Source organism: Acinonyx jubatus, chromosome C1 (genome assembly GCF_027475565.1).
Source record: "Acinonyx jubatus isolate Ajub_Pintada_27869175 chromosome C1, VMU_Ajub_asm_v1.0, whole genome shotgun sequence".
Classification (NCBI taxonomy): Eukaryota; Metazoa; Chordata; class Mammalia; order Carnivora; family Felidae; genus Acinonyx; species Acinonyx jubatus.
In genome coordinates this window covers 140,833,537-140,853,727 of record NC_069381.1, presented here as the reverse complement: position 1 = coordinate 140,853,727, position 20,191 = coordinate 140,833,537, and the positions used below count along the sequence as shown (strand labels likewise).

Sequence of the window (20,191 nt, the reverse complement as noted above, 5' to 3'; positions counted from 1 at the left end):
ATTACATGCATTATCAGGTTCCTTTCTTCCAGTCTCAAAAATAAGCACAACTCAATGTCTTCCACAATGGACTCAACTTACCAAGTTTTGCGACTTTATATAACATAAAGGGAAGCTCTCACAGCATAAGAGAAATAACGTACAGAACTCTGCGAGTTACAGTAAAAAAAAGAGAGGAGTGAAAGAGGAATGAAACACTGGCAGCCACATATTTAATGTTGACAGTTTACACCCAATACCATTGTACAGAGGTTCGTGTTAACTTGCCCATCTGTCTTGTGTATGAAAATCAAGCATAAGTTGTTAGATGCCACCTGCAGCCCAATAAGGGCTTGGAAGCAATGACGAAAAATTACAACTGGAGTTAAGCCGATATAGTTCTGTTGAGTGAAGTAAAACTAATACTTGAGTGACACCGTGTTGGGTGCTTCTCGGAACTAAAGTTCTCAGAGAACTAAAGTGTTTTTGTTTTAACTAACTTTTCTGTGTCAATACCTTGGCCAAAGTCACACACAGTGAGAACTGAGATTTAAACTTTGGTCTGATTCTTTCCACTGTAATATAAAATATTCCAGCCATATAATACAACTGTATAAATTTTGAAAAATCTTTCATGGCACATCTTTCTATTACGATCAGCCCTGTATTTAAACTTCAGACAAAGGAAAATAAAACTTAATAACCAGAAAAATAATAAATTATCTAGCTCCTATAAGAACTTTACACTCGATTGAAGACCTAACACAAAATCAAGAGAGCTAATTATCTACAAAGGTAGAACGTTAGGCTGTGGGATGGAAATCCTGGTCTTTCAGGAATTCGGTGAGTGTACAAAAGAATCAGTGTTTAGCACACCTTGAACCATTTGTCGATTAAACCAAGTCTTTGAACATATTTAGCCTATTTTAGTCTCACACTTCTTACCGTCTTTTAAGGATTACCGTCCTACATACTGCTTAATTTTGCCAACATTTCACCCCAAGTGTTCACTGACTCCACTGTTTATTCCAGAGTACCCATTTAATCAAGGCCCCTCCTTATAACGGGTCTCCTAAGCTTGGACCAAGGTCCTCCACCCTTAAGAAAAAAACAGAGGAAGAGCAAAGAAAGGTGCCAATGAGGACTCTGGATGAAAGCCGGTACCCGACCGCTAGCCTCTGATGGGGAGGAGAGAGATGGAAGGCAAGAGCCACAGACAGGCTCAACTTCACTCTGGAGAGACTTTCAAGGCCGAGCTTCAGTACCTTTTACGATCAAGTAGGCGATGGCGAGGAGGAAGGCGAGGAGGATGGCGAACAGCAGCGAACAGAGAATTGAGAGGATCTGGACAGGCCACCGCCGGGCCTGGGCTCGTCCGCCCGCAACCGTTGAGAAAATGCCATTGCGCTTATCGGGCAGAACCGGCGACCCGTCCCTGTCCCGCTGGAGTAGCGAGCCCTTTCTAGGCTCCGACGACGCCCCGGCTGAAAACTCCGCCCGCAGGTCGCGGGCCACTTGGTCGCATCCGTCCTCCTCGTCCCCTTCACCTTCACCCCAACTGTCCCCCTGAGTGAAGGCGGTAAAAGCCGGCCGAGCAAACGGAACAGGGGTGCCGAGGCGTCGGCGCAGAGGAGCGGAGCGCCGCCCGCTCTCCACAAACGACATGGCGGGAAAGACGAGGGGACCAGCGGACGTCGAGAGACTACCACCCGCCCCGCCCCGCGCTCGCAGCAGCCAATCAGCGGCCAGGCCCCCCCACAGCCTCCACCACCTGGCACTGACGCGCAGGGGTGTCCGGGAGTGCGCAACGGGACGGAGAAGGTGCTGTGGAGCCTAAGGAAAGGGTGGGTGCCCCCGGGCCAGAGCACGATCCCCGGCTAGTAGGAAGGAAGGGAAGCGGGGAAGCGCACAGGGAGAGGCGACCCGAGGCTGAGGGCAGCCAAGTCTCCTCTCCCTGCAGTGCTTCGTCCCGGCCAGAGACCTCCGCCACCGTCGCGTCACCTCTAGGCAACCGCGCGCCCCGGCAGCCCCCAAAGCTGCATCTTCTCGACGCTCGGTCCTAGCGCCCTCCCATACCTTCCTGATTCACATTTCCGAACCGATTTGCTTTCTCCCTTCTTCCGCCGTAAGCACCTACTCTTCTCTGGCTTCCCTCTTTAACGACAGCTCACCGCCCAAACGCTCTCCCCTCGTCCAGACTGCCCTTCCCTCTTTTTCTTTGGCATTGTTCTCCCCGCCCCTATCACAACTTCCCTCCACGCTGCTCGACACGCCTCCCTCCCGCCCCCTCCACCCCGGAGTGGGCTCAGCTGCTGGTGCGTACGGAGTTTTAACCCTCTTCTAAGAAGCCCCCCCTCCTCTACTCTTCCCGCCCCCTCCCCTCCGCCTCGAGCACCGCGCGCGCCCCCGCGCGCGTCCGGCCCCGGCCACCGCTAACGCTAGAAGCTGCTTACCCCACCCCCACCCCACCCCACCCCACCGCGGGCAGCCTCAGGTTTGTGGGGCGTACGTAACTCGGGCGGAGTGGGTGAAGGTGGCAGGCCCCCACTGCCCCACCCCCTACGGGGTGAGGCGGTCTAAGCTCGGGAAGCCGGGACAAGGTTGTCTTCTCTTCCCCGGGGAAAGTTGGTGGAGTTTTCCCGGAGGAGGCGCAGAAACTTCCTCCGTCCCCCTCCCCCCCCTCCATGCAGGCGACGCCAAGTGAGGCTGAGGCTGGGGGCGAATCGCCGAAGAGCTGCGTGTCGACAGCGCACTCTGATTGGACAGCGGGGAAGCCTGTCAGCTTATTGGCCCCGCTGATCCCGCCCCGTAGCGCAGGGCAGCCTTTAACCTTTGGCCCCAGCGGGCGCCAGCCACTCAGATCGCTTCTTGTTGGTATGTGTAGCGGCAGTGGCCGCCGGCGGAGCAGTCTGAGCCCGACGATGAGGCCGGGGACGGGAGCTGAGCGTGGAGGCCTCATGGTGAGTGAAATGGAGAACCATCCTCCTTCGCGGGGTCCCGGGGACGGGGAGCGGAGATTGTCCGGCTCAAGCCTCTGCTCCAGCTCTTGGGTCTCTGCTGACGGCTTCCTGAGGAGACGGCCCTCGGTAAGGGATCGGTGGAGCAGGGGTAAAGCGGCACAATGAAAAACGGAGTCAGAGAGGCAGGAAGCTTTTTTTCCAGAAGGAGAAGAAGATAAGAGCGGACGGAGGAAGAGCTCGAGATGGTGGGATATGTAACGAGGAAGAGAATTGGAGAGCGGGGATGCACAAAGGGAAGGATGTGGGTCCCTGGAAGTTCCCATTGGGCTTGGCCTAGACAGATGTGCGGTGGAGGTGCTGGGCCTTGGGCGCGGTGAGCCTCTTGGAGAGGTAGGCCGGCTGTAGCAGGAAGGGGGAGGCGGAGACTTGATGTTGTAGATTTTAAAAGCGGCTGGTAAAATCTGCTTTCACCAATAGTAGTGGTGTCTGCAGGGGGTACAGCTGCGAAAATTGGCAGGGGATAACTACCTGTTTTTAAGACCCGGAACAATGGGCACACAGGTAAAGAAATAGTTGTCTTTTAAAAGCGAATTAAAATGGATGTATTGGTTGGTTGTCTTTAGGGTCTGAATGACTGACCTTGGTCTTTGGAAAAAAAATTTTTTTTGGCAGAAGTAATTCTACTTGTGTTAAAGATTCTGTTAGGAAATAATATGTTTATATGTTAGGAGTTAAGTGCCCGTGGGTACACGTAATGTGTTCTTTTTTGGTAAGACCAGCTCTTACCTTAGTTAATTTGGTAGATTCTCATTTCAGAATTTAAGATCAACTTAAAAATAAATTTAAGGATAATTAGTGTTCTGACATAAGTTAGCTATCTTCTGTCTGTGTGAACTAGAACAAAGTTGTGGTTTTTCACCCGTAACAGTTTTTAAATTGGCTTTCACATGCGTGTTCCCTGAGTTTAGCAAGCCAGCTAGTAAGCAGTGTGCTTTTAAAAAAAAAAAAAAAAAAAAAGGAAAGAAAGAAAGAAAAGAGAAAACCTATGCTTTAGCTGTCCGGTATTTATTTTAATTCTTTCCATTTTGTTCTGTAATTTGTTTAGTTTCAAGTTCTTTATAAGTACTGGTATGTATAGTGCATTTTGTTTGTTTAAGAAAGTGTAAGTTAACCCAGTAATTGAATTACACATTGGCCTAATATGCCGCTGCACATAACCAATTTGTTGAAATCAGATTTTTGAGAAGCATTTATTGTTACTTGCTAATTTTTAAATTGTCCCTATTTTTCAGATGGGGCACCCTGGCATGCATTATGCCCCAATGGGAATGCACCCTATGGGTCAGAGAGCCAATATGCCTCCTGTACCTCATGGAATGATGCCGCAAATGATGCCCCCTATGGGAGGGCCGCCAATGGGACAAGTAAGAATGTTTTTGTTTTATTTTGTATTTATTTGTTTATTTTTGCCTGTGGTATCATTGTGTCAAGATTTCAAAATCCGGGTGAATACTTGCAGCTGTTTAAGGATTAGCTTATGCCAAAATAATGTCAAATAAGTCAAATGTTGAGTGGTGACACTAATCAAATTTTGAACGTAAGGAGAAGCCTTCTGTATAAAAGATTTATTTTCTACCAATAACAGAATTCAGTTCTTTTATTAAGTAGTTGTATATGTAGTCTTATTAATTTAATAACTTTCTTTTTCCTATTATGTCAATTGAAGTTAATGCTTGAGTAGTGAATATTATAGGTCAACATAATTTATGTCCGTGGACCATGTAAATGCATAGAGTCTAAAAAAACAGAATTGTTTAGGTCTTGGCTTAGAATAAAGTTGATTCCTGAAATAGCATTCTCTTCTGTGTGTGTGTGTGTGCGTGCGCGCGCCCGTGTTGGGAATAGAATAGGAATGTTCTACTCTAATTTAATTCTTCATTAGGACAGTGCCAAATAGGTGGTTCATTTTCCACTTACACTGTTTTGTTTTGTTTTGTTTTAAATGCTTATTGCTTCTGCACTCCTGCTTTTGAGCTGTCCCTTTCATTTCCAGTATAAATTGTAAATGGCTATTTTGTGGGAATGATTTGGATCAAAAGGTTTTAATGCTGACTCAGTGAATTCAGTAGAACTGAGTTCCTAGAGAAGCATCCAAGAAAGGTAACAGGTTCAGTTACCATGAATAATTTTATGCCCCCTGTCAGGTTCTGTGATACATATATTCTGTGTTGGTTGAGTTCTTTCCATTTTAGTATCTATAAATCATCAAAAATTTAGGTTGATAAAATATTTTGGAAAGCCAATTAGGTATGGTCTTTCTGCTAATTAATACTGTTTATGCTGATAATCACTTGAGCCTTGATATTTTAATTTATTGTTGAAATTGTAGTGGAGAAAGGAGTTTGCTCTGTGTCTTTCTCTTTTTAACTTAACCTTAGGAGTAGAAGGGCTTAATGTCAAGTGGCTTTCTTCTTTATTTGGAATATAGCCCTTAAGTTTGTATAAAAATTTTTACTCAAAGACACCAGGCCCCCAAAATTCTGCTGGGAGGATTTTTGTTTGTTTGTTTTTTTAATAAAAGAACCATTTATTCTGTGATTCTAGAATAACACAAGATTTAAAACTCCCTTAGGTGATGGAGAAACAATTCTGATTCCTCTTCTGTTTCTCTCCATCTGTAAGCAGCAAGGAGCTCTTCTGGTTTTCTTAGTAGAGCTGCTCTAACTAGATAATGAGCTTTAAAAAATATTTATTCTTTAAATGCTCTGGTTCTTATTTAAAATTAGTTTCTTTCCACAGAAAGATAAAATAAAACAATTTGCTACTGCCAGATGCTTCTCTCTTTTCTGGGGCCTTCTGTTTCCATTGGGCCAATCAAGGTAAGTTTTGCAAGGGATTGATCTGCTTACCCTTGCTGTAATGGTGCTATTGCACTACCAGACCAAGACACCAGCTAGTCATTTCTAGTAAAATGCAGATTTTATTTATTTTTTTAAGTACTTTTGTGTATCTCATTGACATAAGCTGGTCACAGTTTGCTTTATGGCCCTTTCTCTTTAGCTGTATCAGTGACCATCTTCCTAGTAAGGTTACTTGCTATCTGGTACACGTCTGTTCAAATCCTTTGAATTTTACCTTGTGGTTTTCTTTTTCCCTAGACCAGTGTATGCTATGTATCTGTAAGTGTACCTGACTATTTAGAAGTTTAAAAGTCTGTCTCCCTCTTGGCTCTTGTTAGGATCATGAATGAATGGATGACTTAAGAGTCCAGCTCTGAGGGTCCCAAAAGAAACTCCATTGTTTTTCCTTAAAATTAGATTGTTTCTTTTTTTCTTCTTAATATCTAACTTATATGGGACCCAAATTAGTAAAACTAATTCTTATTTGAGCTTTGGTAACAGACTAGGAGGGCATGGATAATTTAAATTCTCAAGTAATCTAGAAATCTAATTTAAAGCCCTGTAAGCAACTACCTTAAAGATAAAAGTTGCTAATTAGCAAAATTGATCTTTTTTCTGCATATCATCTCTTCTGTCTTCCCACTTAGAGATATTAATGGTCAGAAGATAATGAGAAACAGTAGGGTGCCTATGTAGTTCAGTGTGGTGACACAAAGTTGGTAGGGTTCTGCCATTCAATTTTAAAGAGTCAATTTACAGATTTAGACTTTGGGACTGAAGGTTATGGAACCTTCATGTATATTGCCTAGTTCACATTAAGCCCTCATTCTGGGACCAGCTGAAGATGAAAATTGGTGCCAGTCTTACTTGCTAAATGATTCTGGTCTTTGGAATGTTAGTGAACATGACGTGAAATTTTAAAACTTGTTTGTAAAATAGTATGCTGACTGGACAGAATACCCACGTATGGAGCCAGAAGTCGTAATTTTTTTGATGCATCAAGTTACAGGTTAAAGGAGTATTATGGTTTTCTTAAAGAGTTTTTTTATTTGTTTTTATTCAGGAGATAACCTACAGTGCCCCTTTTAGAATTTAGGCTGAATCTATTAGTGCTAAAAAGTGCATTTCTTTCAAGTTTATATCAGTTATCTGTTGTATAGGTTAAATTTGCCTCTTACTGTATGTTAACTTCATGTGGGAAAGTTGTTCTTCTGCTTTTACAGGATTATAGAATCTTAACAGCTGGAAGGGACCTTGAAAGTTGTGTAACCTTTAAATAATATGGAAATTAAATAATGGTTTATCACTGGTTAAAAAAACCATTATAAATAATTTCCCTGCTTGCTGGCAGTACTCAAAAATTTGCAGTAGAGATTTGCCTTAAGATGTGATTATATGTGAGGCCATCTTCTACTTATATAGTAAGTAATGTTTTGCTTTTAAAATGTTTTCACATCTAATTTTTGTTGTTCTTTGTACACAAAGGACATGCAAGTCCTTCCTTTATCACAGGTGATTTTGCCTTCACTGAAAGTCCTTCTAGCTGGCTCTTTTTTTCTTTTTTAAATTTTTTATCTTTCTTTTAATGAGAAAAGTAGAGTAAAAGACTAAACTTTTTCAGCTCTAACAACCTATGGTTCAATTCAGATCATTTGATAAGAAGAGTAGGTGATATGTATGAGATATTATGGGTTGATGTAGAAGTAACAATACTTTTATTAGTGCCTCCCTAATTCTAATTATTCATTACTTTTTGGGCTCTATTCAATAAATTGATAAATGAATTATTGCTTTTTACAAATGGGTTTGATTTTCTTGTCCTTAAATTGAGTAAGACAAGCTTTAACAGATCTTGAGTCTATTCCTGCTGCCATCTGGACCCAAGCAGTTACACTCTCATGCCCAAGATGCTTTTAACTTTTAGGGTTTTTTTGTTTTTGTTGTTGCTTTTTTGTTTTGTTTTCTGTTTGTTTTTGCTTTAAGCTGCCCCCTCAAATTCTTTTACATTTCAGCATGTTGTCTCCTTACCCAAGAACCTCCAGTGTTTTTCTGTACCTGTATAATGTCTAAATTTCACAATTTAACTTCCAAGACTCTCCCATAGTACAGTTCAGTGCATGATTCTGAGCTGCATGTCTTCACACTCCCTAATTTGAAACCAGGCTGGTCTTTTTATATCTTGGGTGATTGAATCAGTTCATGACTGAGCTCATGGTGTTCATGCCCTCCTGCCCACAGCTCACTACCACCATGAACTTTTCTTACCTAAGTTCTACCATTTCAAGTTCTGCTTTCTCTCAAAGATCCTCAGCAATAACTTTGTCCAGCATACACCTCCCCTTCAAACTATTAAAATAAAATCCTATGAAATCTGCCCACAACTCTTACTATTTTGGTTATTTGGGGATTTAGTTTTGATTTGTTTTGTTTAATGGTTTAATTGCTCTGTCTTTCCAGCAAGTAATAGACTGTAAGCTCTTAGAGGGCAGGACCTGTGTTTTCTACTTTTTAAGAAGTCCACAGGTGCTGAGCACAGTTCTTGGCACAGCATGGGTGCTCAGTAAAATACTTGTTGAATGAATGAAACAAAAACATACTCTTTCCTACATTATAGGCCTTGAAGATAGTAGTTGTTACATGTGACTATTTTCATTGGTTACTTGTGACTTTACATTGTTACCACTTCTTAGTGTATGCCTCTCTACAGTTGCTTTTTCATTTGATAAAAATGGAAGATAAAAGGAAGTAAATTTTTGTTTGGTGAATAAAGCAAAAATATTTATTTCCTTTTATTTTAAATTATAAGCAAATATATTTCTATCAGTATAATTTATTGATCGTTTTTTTAAGACGTTAATTTTTCCATACCCTAAGGGAAAATGATTTGGAATATAGGCCTTCCAGAGAAATCCAAAGTGTTGGGTGTCTTAGGTTTTTCTGGCTGATTTGACCAATTGATTTGTTCCTATTGGTTTTGAATTACCTTTACTTTTGGGTATTTAGAGAATCCATGCCATTGAATTGAATGTTAGTAAGTGACCTTTTTTTTTTTTTTTAAGTTATTTGCTCATGATTGTTGAATCTCAGTAACTTTCTATATGCATTTACGTTATCCAGGCAAGTAATTTTTTTAAAAAATAGATTGAGCTAGAACTAATGTGTTTGTATAACTTCTTGGCTGTGTGTATGTGGTTAGATTTTGATGAATTTACTAACGATACTATTTTCTTTAGATAGTATTTCAGTTAAATATGAACTTGCCTATTCAAAACCCTTAGCTAGAGTAGTGTTTGTAAATATGGAGAATATTTGGAGAGCTCTAAGAAGACTATAAGTGTGGAAAAATGAACTGTACCCCTCTTCTGCCTTTGACATTCAAGGGCAGAGTATTCTAAAGATGTTGAGAAGTCTAGCAGAAGCCTTCTGAAACCATTTTTCTCAGTGTTTCTTGGTTTTATTTTACCAACTTCTGCTCCCCCACCTCCCCAGCCTTCTTTACCTCCCTGTTATGTGTTTATTTTGCTTTGTCTAGCACATTGCATGGAATTAATGTTGCATGGAATTAGCATTTTGTGAGAAATGCTATTATTGGGGCTGTTTATTCATTTAGTCTGGTCTTTAGGAGGAAAAGGCAACATCCAAATTAGTATTAACAGACATGAATGAAGCATTGGAGTGCAACGAATGTATTCATTGAGTAACAGGATTAAAAAGGAAAGAGAACAAATCTCAACAGGTTAACAGGTTGACTTTTAATTGGGTTTGTTAGAAAGGTCTGTGATATGACTTAGAATCATGAAATTGTATATCAATAGCTAGGTAAAGATTTGGTAGCTGTGTGTATATGTCCTATAACTCTGTACTAGGATGTTTGGTTTTTATGTAGAGAAATAATAGAGCTAAGTTGAAGGTTTATGAAAGTAAGAATGAGTAGATGACTGTCTCATATGGAAGTTGTTAGTCTTTCATTCTTTCTTTCTTTTACCATACCTTCATATTACTTTTAGTCAATAAGCATTTAAGTCTTCTGGCTGTGATGTTAAAATGAATCTATATATCCTGTACTGAATACTTACAGCATTCCTCACATGCTTGATTTTCTCATCTTCTAACTGATGGCTGTCGTGTTACTCCAGACATTTGGAAGTTTTGTGGAGATGAATCTTTTATATTTGTTTTCTTTCTCTGGTCAAGTAATCATACATTTCTTTTGCTTATTAAAGAAAAATAAATTGTGGTTAGTGGTTACTAAAGATAATGATGTTTTGCATGATGGGTTTGAAAGAAAACCTGCTTCTAATTGCTTCTTTTTTACTTGGTGTACAGTACACCGAAAGTGGAAACCTGAATCTTCTCCAAATCTGGGTGATGCTGCTATGTCTGTTAAAAGAGTAAACCTGCCAGCAAGTGAGGACTGTTTTGAGTTGACAGATAGTTTGCTTTATCTTCAGCTTTGATCCCCCCCCCCCCCCGCTTAAAACTCATTTATCTTAGACTTAAAAAAAATGTTCTCATTACAATACAAACATAATTTTTTACTTGTTAGGTCCTCATCTTCTGTTGAGGTTAAGATTTTTTTAAATTATCTTTTGATTCATGAATGAATATTAAGTTTCTGTTCAGAAACATAGACTTGGTATAGTTTCTTTGGCCATGTGATACAAGAAAATAGTTAATTCTCTGAAAGGTGATTTTTTTTTTCCAGTAATTTTGAGGTCATTATGTATTTGTTAGCATATATTTGTTAAATACAATGGAAAATTTCTCTCTCCTATACAGAAATAAGAATTGGTCATAAAGTTGACTAATACAGGTTGAGTTTCTGCTGTGTCTGTGTACCTGTCCTCTGCACCAATAATATGTACACAAATGAGATGTGCTCTGTGTTGTAAAGATGCCCACAATTGAGAGAAAACTAAAAAATAAAGTTTCATATAAACAATCTGTAATAATTTAACTAGTTACAAAACTGAATCTAGTTTAAAGGACTCTAGGTTAAATCTACTTTAAAGGACTAATTTAACTAGTTACAAAACTGAATCTAGTTTAAAGGGGTAGGAGATAGTAACAGTTGTATGTCCCTCTATACTTGAATACCAGATGGTTTATGTTTGAAAGAAGGCTTGGGTGACTTTTTAAAGGAAGTTTTAAAATATAATTCTGTATGATTTGAGACATCACAGTTTGTTTGTATCCCTAGTCTGTGTTTAGAGCTTTTTAAAAATTAAAATTAGTTTATTTTCATTCAACTCTGTTTTTAAGTTTTTGTGTCATATATCCATACCCAGTAGTTTTCTTTATATTTTCTTTGCCCTCATTTAAGTGTGGAGTTTAGTAAGAGATAGTGGGCTAAGTATCAGTTAACAATGTAAACTATTTACTTGCCCTTTTGCACATAATTTTCTTTTAAGGTTTTAGGAAATACGGTGGTGATGCCTAATCTGTATTAGGATTGTAATTCTAGCACCATCTTTGTATATAACTTTGAGAGATTTGATCCTTTTGACTCTGAAAAGTGAGTTGGCTACAGGATGAATGTCTGATTTATAGATGGCAGTAGTAAGGCTCTGTGAATGAAGTGATTTGTCCAGTGACATTGCAGAGCCAGCACTAAATTTGATGCTCAAAATGGATTGCCTTATTACACATGTTGATTCCTAGCAAAGATGATGATTTTACATTATTTACTAGGTATCTTTAAAGAACCGAGGTGCCGATCTAATAGTTAGGGAATAGATGAGAGACTGGGCAATATAAGAGAAACTTTGATGATCTTACTTGAAGGAGAGCAGTTGTAATAAAACAGCTGTATTTATAGAGCACTGTTCTGTGCACCTTCCATGCATTGTTCCATTTGATCCCTATAGCAGTCTTAATAGATGAGTGCTATTTTCCCCCAGGTTATAAGGAGAAAATTGAGGCCCAGATAGGTTATGTAAATTAGCCCAAGATCACACAGCTGGTAAATGGCCATACTGGTATAGGAATTCTGGTAGTCTCACTCTAGACTATACTTCATAGCTATTCTAGACTGCTTCCTTGTATAGCAGTAGGAGATTATGTCATTAAGCTAACCTCCTTAGATTCTGAAGGAATAGTGTATACTTCAGCAATTCTAAACTATCCAGGTTGATAGAATTTAGCAACCTAAATCCTGGCAATTAAATTATTAGACTTTTAATGGTTTCATACTGATGGTGCTGCCAAGTGACTGGCCTAAGTTGACACAAATCATCTCAAAAAAATTCAGATGGGTTGAAACATACATATCTATATTATGTGTATCCTAAAATTAATGAAACGTCATGAATGGTAAGGTTCTATTCCAGTTTGTGCAAATGTAGTCTATTTTTTGTTTATCTAAATGTAATCTCAGAAAATGACAAATGTCTTGAATTTATATATAATTGTAGATGAAGAGGACTTAAGTTAAAAAAATTTCCCAAAATGCAGCTACTTATTATTTTGGGTTGTTAAGGGTATACTTTTTAAACAGAAGTATTTCTATTTATTTCTAATCAAATGAATATCTGCTTATATTCAGAGATGTAGTTTTTACAGTTTTTCACTGATTAATTTTTTGCATTCATTCATAAGGTAAGTTAGTGGTATAAAGGATCATGGTTTTTAAGTATAAGACTTAATACCCTCTGTGTACTTATTTGTGGAATTTGACTTTAACACCACATTTAAGAGGAACCAAATAAAAAGGCAATCTAATTTTTTATGGGGTGCTTGAGTGGCTCAGTCGGTTAGACGCCCGACTTCAGCTCAGGTCATGATCTCACGGCTTGTGAGTTTGAGATCCGCGTCGAGCTCTGTGCTGACAGCTCAGAGCCGGGAGCCTGCTTCGGATTCTATGTCTCCCTCTCTCTCTGCTCCTGCCCCGCTTGCACTCTGTCTCTCTCTCTCTCAAAAATGAATAAACATTAAAGTATACTTTTTAAAAAGAGCAATCTAACTTTTTAGATAATCAATTTACAACTTCAGGTTTGCAGAAAGAATGGTTTTGAATAATCAACAAGATTTAAAAAGTTAATTTTTAGACAAAAATTGCTTAGGTTGTGTGATTTCTTTCCAGCAGGAAAAACTTCAGGAAATAATAATGAAGAAAAGAACTTTTGAAGTGCCCACGTGAAGATCTTCACTTTGTTTTGATACCATAAAACAACTGGGCTAATTTAGTTTACATTTTGAGCAACTAATGTGTTGTAGCGTCGATGGAATTGCCTTTATTACTTTACCTTTAATTTTAAAAATATCTGGTAAAGAATGAAACAGCCTTGATTTTATCTAACATTAGGAACTTCCCAAATTGGGATGCTAAGAATGAGCAGATTGTGCAGTGCTCCCCAGTTTCTACTTGGTTTTTTTTTTTTCACACTGGTATTTCTTCTGAGGACATTGTGATAAATGATTAAACTTGTTATTAAAAGAATAGAAATACGCATAGAAAAATTTTTATGTAGTATATATACACAAATGGTTGGCCATTTATGAATAAAGTATGCCAAGTAGAATATCTGAATTAATTATGGTTTTAAGAAGTGTCAAGGTGTCCATAAAATTCAGATATTTAATATTTTAGACAATTTAACTTATGGCTCACATGTATGTGTTCTACCATTCCATTTTCTTCTGTTTCCTAATAACTAAAATTTTGTAATTATAATAATATATTCTCAAAAGTAGCTTAAATTGAAATTTGTGAAGCTCTACATGACTGTGATTTTCTAGTGTACTTTTCATTAAGCTTATATGAACTACTGCTTTGTAGCTTCAAGAGTGATCTGGCTGATGGAATTCATAGTGGCATCCTTGTAGCAACTGTGTTAAGAATTTTTCCTTCAACTATTTTGAGTCAACATCCTATTTTCATTGAACTTAAGATGCTATTAGTGGTAAGATACTCCATTATATGATGTGCCCTTAGAAAAAAAACCTAATGAGAAGTCTAAAATACTCTTCAGATAAAGCTGGGAGACCAAGGGGCTGTTTAGTCCCTTCATGTGAAGCAAGAAGTAAACCTGCAGAGGGACAACAAAGTAACTTCTGAATGCCTCAACTTTGGTTATTGGGCCGAGGGAGGGAAAAGTCACTTCTGAGGGTTTGAACCAGAAGTCTCATAAGCTTGCAACCTGGATCAGTTTGTATAAAACAAAATATTGATAACTTAGATATTTTAAATGGTATCATGTTGATGGTGCTGCCAATGACTGGCCTAAGTTAACACAAATCCTCTGGAAGAATCCAGATGAGTTGAAACATATATCCCCATATTATGTGTATCCTAAAATTAATGTTTAAAAAAGGAAATCGTAACATTTCCACAAAGTAGATTCTTTAGGCTTCGGGGAACAGGCTTTTTGTGATGCTCAGGTGTCTGGAAGAGTTTTTATTTTGTCTAATACTTAAAATAGCTTTTCATAAGAATGTAGTATATTTCGTATTTATGTTTTTGTTCTTTAGCTTCATATTTAAAATATCACAGTTTTTGTCTAAAATTACATTAATAATCTATTTACTTTCAGATGCTCAGTTGTACGTAATTTAAGAATCTTTCCAGTGTTTGTCCAGTTGAACAAGCCTAACTAGTTGCTGCCCCTCAGAATTAACAGAGATGTTGAGGGAGAATTTAGCTTTTTATTTAAGACTAAATCTCTTAATCCAATTCCATGAGTTTTAGTCTAAACGCAAATTTTCTAGCTGTTTTAAGATTTGAAGTGTGGGAAGAAAAACAATTGAGAACTCTGTCAGACTGTTCAATGGTTTTCAAATATTGTTTGCTTTAAGTGTCACTGGCCTGTTCTAGTCAACTTTTGTTATATGTAAGGATTTTTGTCCCTTGGTTTTTAAATGGGATTTGATCACTGTCTTCTGAAGTCAAGAGTATTTCAAATTGAAATTAGATTCATTTGTACTGCTACCATGTGGAAGTGTTCTGTTACATGATGGAGATTTTACCCCACTTAATGTCTTTAGTTGTTATGAGAAAATACTTCTTTCCCAAGTTTTCAAAGTTCAGCTTTTCAATTTAGCTTAGAATTCTAATTTTTCGATATGTTGACAGCTTTGGATTTTATATATAGACCATTTTAAGTACCAGGCTGTTTCTCTCTGTTGCCCAGTATGCTTCCTCTCATAATCAGTTATTTAGTACTTTAAGAATGCAAAACTACATTGCTATTAGCCTAAAGTAAAATTAGGTGTGAGTATATATTGTTGAGGGTAGGGCAAGGAGGGAACAAGCCTAGTTCTCATTTGATTGCTCTGTTTTTTTCTCTTAATATATAATTATTTCTCTAATTCTTTTAGCCTGGGTAGTGGAAGCTTGTACTTTTGTTTTCAAATTCTGAACCTTTTTTTTTTTTTTCCAACTGTTAATTTCACCATATATTCCAAGTACTGGTCACATGTTTTCTGTCAGGTTCTTGTTTCATGATGTTTAAGCAATTTATCGGGTATTTTAAGGAATAGAAAACCTTTTTGTTTGTTTTTTAATCCATTAATACAGTGATACTTCATTTTAATGGTACTTTAGCCTCGTTTTGCTCTGAGTTGATTTTCTCAAATAATAAAATTCAGTATACAAGTGTTCTTATTACCTTTAGTAGACTTTATATGTTCCTGTTGATCAATATACTTGTTTGTATTTCCTATTTCTCCCAATTTTCATTTAATTTGAAACTAAATACCTACTTACTGTGTTCCAGTACCTATGATTATTATATACGATTTTTATCCCCCTCCATGTTTTTCTTAGATTTTTTCCTATTACAATCAAAGTTATAATGTGGGATTATACTAATATGGATGACTGTTGGGTCAAAATCCCTTGGAAATTTATGTTAATCCACATGTTTTTCTAATTCATTTTTGGTAGTAAAGATTCATTCATAGTTTTGGATGGCAGACATTGGTAGGCTAGATTAACCTCCAAAACTAGTATTTTCTTTCTTCAGATATTCATTTATGTGCTTTATTAAGTTTTTCTTTTCAAGAGAAGGCATAGGTGATTTATGTCTGAAGTTTGGGGTTTTTTACATATTTTTTAGTCATTGAATTTTAAGTACCTTTGATCTAGAATTTTTTAAAGAGCCAGATTACTGTAAAATTTATTTACTACAGATATTAAAAGTCAAAGGTGAGAAATAGAAAAAATTATTGTCTCCAAAGAAGGGAGAAAAACATGAGTGAGGAGTTAAAATTAAAAGGACATTAATATTCTCAAATTTACATTGGAAATAAAAGTGCAAACTTTTAAGTTTATTTGTTAAAATAATTTTAACTATACATATAAATTATTGCAAATATTAAAATAGCTCATTGATAAAATACTTCATTCATTCAACAAGCACTTACTAAGCATACTATTCATGTAATAATAGTGTTAATTGGGTTTAAATCTTGAGGTGTACATATTAACTTTGATAACCAGATAGATTCTTAAAGTCCTGTTAAATGCTTTGGTTTTATATAGTAACCTTTTTTTACTTTTATTCTAGATGCCTGGAATGATGTCTTCAGTAATGCCTGGAATGATGATGTCTCATATGTCTCAAGCTTCCATGCAGCCTGCCTTACCGGTAATCCAGTAAAAGTGATTATTTTCTGTGATGTTTTGACTGCTTTACCACTTTTATATATGATGTAACATGCTATATATAATTTTTTATAGGCTGTCATGTTAGCTTTTTAAGTATGTCTTGAGTACTGTAACACAAAATGGGAATTACAGTGGGCTTTTATTTTTTTAGGTTCTTCAGTGATATACATTCACATTTTTTCCTGTACCTGTGTGTAATCTTTAGTTTTTAATCTATGTTAAACAAGAGTAGAATAACTAAGAAGTATAACCTATCCAGTAGAAGCATTTTATTGGTTTGGTTGCATTTTGGGGGGCCGAGGGGGGGACAGGAGAGAGAGAGCGCACATGCATGCAAGCAGTTGTGCCCAAAAAGGGCAGGGGCAGACAAGGAGAGAGAACATCTTAAGCAGGCTCCCTGCCCAGACCAGAGCCCAACATGGGGCTTGATCTGACAACTATGAGATCATGAACTAAGCCAAAAATCAAGAGTCAGATACTTAGTCCACTGAGCCACCCTGCCCCTGGTCTGGTAGCATTTTAATCTTAAAGAGTAGACATTTGCTTTATGGAGTGTTAATTAAAAATTGATGTAGTGGGATTTAGTACTCGATCCTAGATTTAGAAATCAGAAGGTTTTATTCGAAATTTATCTTACATGAGACTTCAGTGATGGCACATTACTTAGAAAATGCTTGACAGCCTTTTCACCCTTACTGAATTGTATAGCAATATGTATATCATTATATTCATATGAGCATAACTTATTTATTACCTGGTAGCCTAGTGGTTGTAATGAGTAGATGTGGCATACTCCACTGGGGTGGTAAATTTGCAAAGGTCTTATCCAAAACCCTTGGGCCAAATATATTCTTAAGTTGTTTAATATTGTAAAATTGTACTTTGTGTACTCTATATATCATATAAAGGTTTCCCTCAGGGTGTTTGGACAGTGCCTTATAATTTCGAACACAATATTTCTGTAGCAGTATCTTAGGGATATTCTGTTTGGAGTGGGATAAATAAAGACAAAGAGCTCGTGTCATTCAGGGCAGATTTTGCCACTGTAATGAGTGTTGATTTGAAACTTGAAAAAACTTGGTTTTTAGAGCTTTTTCTGTTTCAGAATTGTGGGTAAAGGGTTGTGGAACTATATGTAACTGATGATCACATAAATAAAACACTTAGATTGAAGTGCTTCAGTAGCCCCAAGTTATTGGTGCTTTTACAGTTTATAGCAAGCTCAGGGAACTAATACCACTGAAACTTAGAAACTTTGAATCAGTGGCTTGAGAATTATACATAAAGGGGACTGATTGTGCTTTATGAGGAACATATATAAAATATAGTTTAAACAGGTGAATATTACTAATTTCATTTTTTTTCTTACAGCCAGGAGTAAATAATATGGATGTAGCAGCTGGTATGTATGCCATTTATGGTTTAAATATTAAACTTCATTTGAACAGTAGCTATCGTTTTATTATAATAAGTAATAAAAGCAGTGTCTCTTGGGGCTTTATGATTAACTCCTGATTATTTTTTCTTTTTTTTTTTAAGCCGTGGGAAACGGGTGGCATTCATAATTTAATCCATAAAAAATTACTAGATCTGGAGTCCTGGGACCAGATTTGGTCTACAGTTACTCTTTACCCAAATGTTTTTAAGTTTTATAATTAGTTGACAACATTTAAAGTCTGTGGGCCCTATGTAAGAATTAAATGTATCTTTTTACACAAAGATTTGAATTTATCTTGAAAAATGGGATTATCTGAATATTCATTGTTGACAGTGGTCCTTATGAACACAGTAGGTAATGAGAGAATATTTGAATGAGAAATTCTGGTTGAGCCCATACTTGTACTCCGCAAACATTGTGGAATGAGGTAGTAACTCCTTCCTTTAGGTATGAAGGCCAACTCTCATTGGCCTTCTGGACTACTTCGTCCTTGTAGCCATTGGAGTTTGTAAACCTTGTGGTAAACCAGCCAGTTATCAATAACTTTTTGTTTCACCTAGTGTACTTTCCATATATAATAGTAGTGCCTCAATTATCCATGAATAAATAATGTTCCAGGTAAATTGGTTTTACAGATGCTGAGCCTTATTCCATGATTATGCCAAAACATTTCTTGTTTTAAACATGGTTTGAAACATTTAAAATGCACTATGTTGTGCTTTTCTGCAGGTTTATATGGGGCATAATTGGTCTTTTTAAGATACTTCACAAATTTATTTAAGCTGAAATGATGTTCTGAAATACATAGTATAGTATTTTGCCTATTTAGATATCTAGAGCTGATTACTGTTACTATTAGCCTAAATAGTCCTGGAAAATCACCTTAAAAAAATTTTTTTTTAACTGAAGTATAAGTGATATACAATATTCTATTAGTTTTAGTTGTAGAACATTTTGATTCGATATTTTAATACGTTACAAAATGATCCCCATAGTAAGTCTAGTTACAATTTGTCACCATCCAGAGTTATTATAATATTATTGACTATACTTCCTGTGCTGTTCATTCCATTGCCTTATTTTACAACTGGAAGTTTGTATCTCTTAATCCTGTTTGCCTATTTTGCCCTCCCCTCTTTGGTAACCAACAATTTGTTTCCTGTGTCTGTAAGTCAGAAACAGACTCATAAAATTTCTTCTTAATTACTTTTTAAATGCCTTAGCTCTACCAGTGATATCCATAGTAGCTTCCTTTGATTGTTCTCAGTATATATATGTGTGTGTGTGTTTACTTTGTTTTATTCTCTTTTTACATATACTTTCTTTTTTTACACGTAGTTTTAAATTACTAGTTTCTAAAGTTAAAGCTTATTCATTTGAACTTGGTGACTAATGGGGATTTCCCCTTATGTCTAAAGGGGTTTTGATAATAATATAGGATAGTACCATCTAATAGACCTTTCTGCAGTGATGGAAATGTTCTGTAATATGTACTGTTGAATACAGTAGTCAATAGCCACATGTGATTACTGAGTCCATGAAATTGGCTAGTGCAAAAGAACTGAATTTTTTTATTTTATTTAATGTTTATTAAAAATTTTAACCTAAGCAGACGTGTGGTAGCTACTGGATACTGTATTGTACACCACAAGTATGGAATTTATATAGTGGAAGTTGCCAGAAATCTAAAGCATAGAATCTGAAGTCTGACGTATTATATTTCAGTACTGTAGTAGAGAAAGGAATTAGTCAAGATAAACACCTATAACAGCAAGACGAGAAACAAAAGGCAGAGGTTGTGAATACTTCTCAAACTGGATCCAAGTGAGTTTTCATTTTGCAGGTTCAAAGTGCCACTTTATTCTGAAAATGCTTTAGGCTGTAGTATTTGTTTTGTGGAAAAGAGAGCATGCACATAGGTCACATGGAACAGCCTTATATTTAGTGTGCTAGGATAAGGCAGAAGAAATAGTATGAACAAATACTTTAAAACTGTTCACTCAACAAGAGTATGATTTATCACATTGTAAATATTCTTTTTTTTTTTTTTTTTAAGGTACAGCGTCTGGTGCAGTAAGTACCTCTGGAATATATTTATTTCATTATACTTCTTTAGCCTACATTGATCCTTATTTCTGTTTTAAAGTTTATCTACTAAAGTTGAATCTTTTTTTCTTTCTTTTCTATGGCAAAGGTTGAAAAATTGTTTGAGGGGCACCTGGATAGCTCAGTTAAGTGTTTGACCCTTGATCTCAGCTCAGGTCTTAATCCTAAGGGTGTGAGTTCAGACCCCATGTTGGGCATGAAG

General features: G+C 37.0%; 2 protein-coding genes across 17 annotated transcripts in view; one reads left to right on the top strand and one right to left on the bottom strand.

The window, feature by feature from the left end:
* The window catches only part of ARL6IP6 (ADP ribosylation factor like GTPase 6 interacting protein 6), an 86,685-nt gene extending 85,029 nt beyond the window's left edge, over positions 1-1,656 (bottom strand). For all 6 annotated transcript variants that reach the window (XR_008295359.1, XM_053215088.1, XM_027055753.2 and 3 more), the window contains exon 1: positions 1,245-1,656. Coding sequence is in view for 5 of the 6 variants with exons in the window: in XM_053215088.1 (XP_053071063.1) it covers positions 1,245-1,644 (400 nt within the window). In the remaining variant the exon portion in view is untranslated. The remainder of the gene's footprint in view (positions 1-1,244) is intronic.
* A 497-nt stretch (positions 1,657-2,153) lies between these two features.
* The window catches only part of PRPF40A (pre-mRNA processing factor 40 homolog A), a 53,762-nt gene continuing 35,724 nt past the window's right edge, over positions 2,154-20,191 (top strand). For 4 of the 11 annotated variants that reach the window (XM_027055751.2, XM_027055749.2, XM_027055748.2 and 1 more), the window contains exons 1-5: positions 2,452-2,939; positions 4,232-4,363; positions 16,345-16,425; positions 17,817-17,847; positions 19,940-19,956. In XM_027055751.2, coding sequence (XP_026911552.1) covers positions 2,664-2,939; positions 4,232-4,363; positions 16,345-16,425; positions 17,817-17,847; positions 19,940-19,956 — 537 coding nt within the window. In that variant the 5' untranslated portion in view covers positions 2,452-2,663. Of the gene's footprint in view, positions 2,295-2,451; positions 3,066-4,231; positions 4,364-5,738; positions 5,819-16,344; positions 16,426-17,816; positions 17,848-19,939; positions 19,957-20,191 lie in introns of those variants that run through there. The other 7 variants (XM_027055746.2, XM_027055745.2, XM_027055744.2 and 4 more) reach the window with 4 other exon arrangements.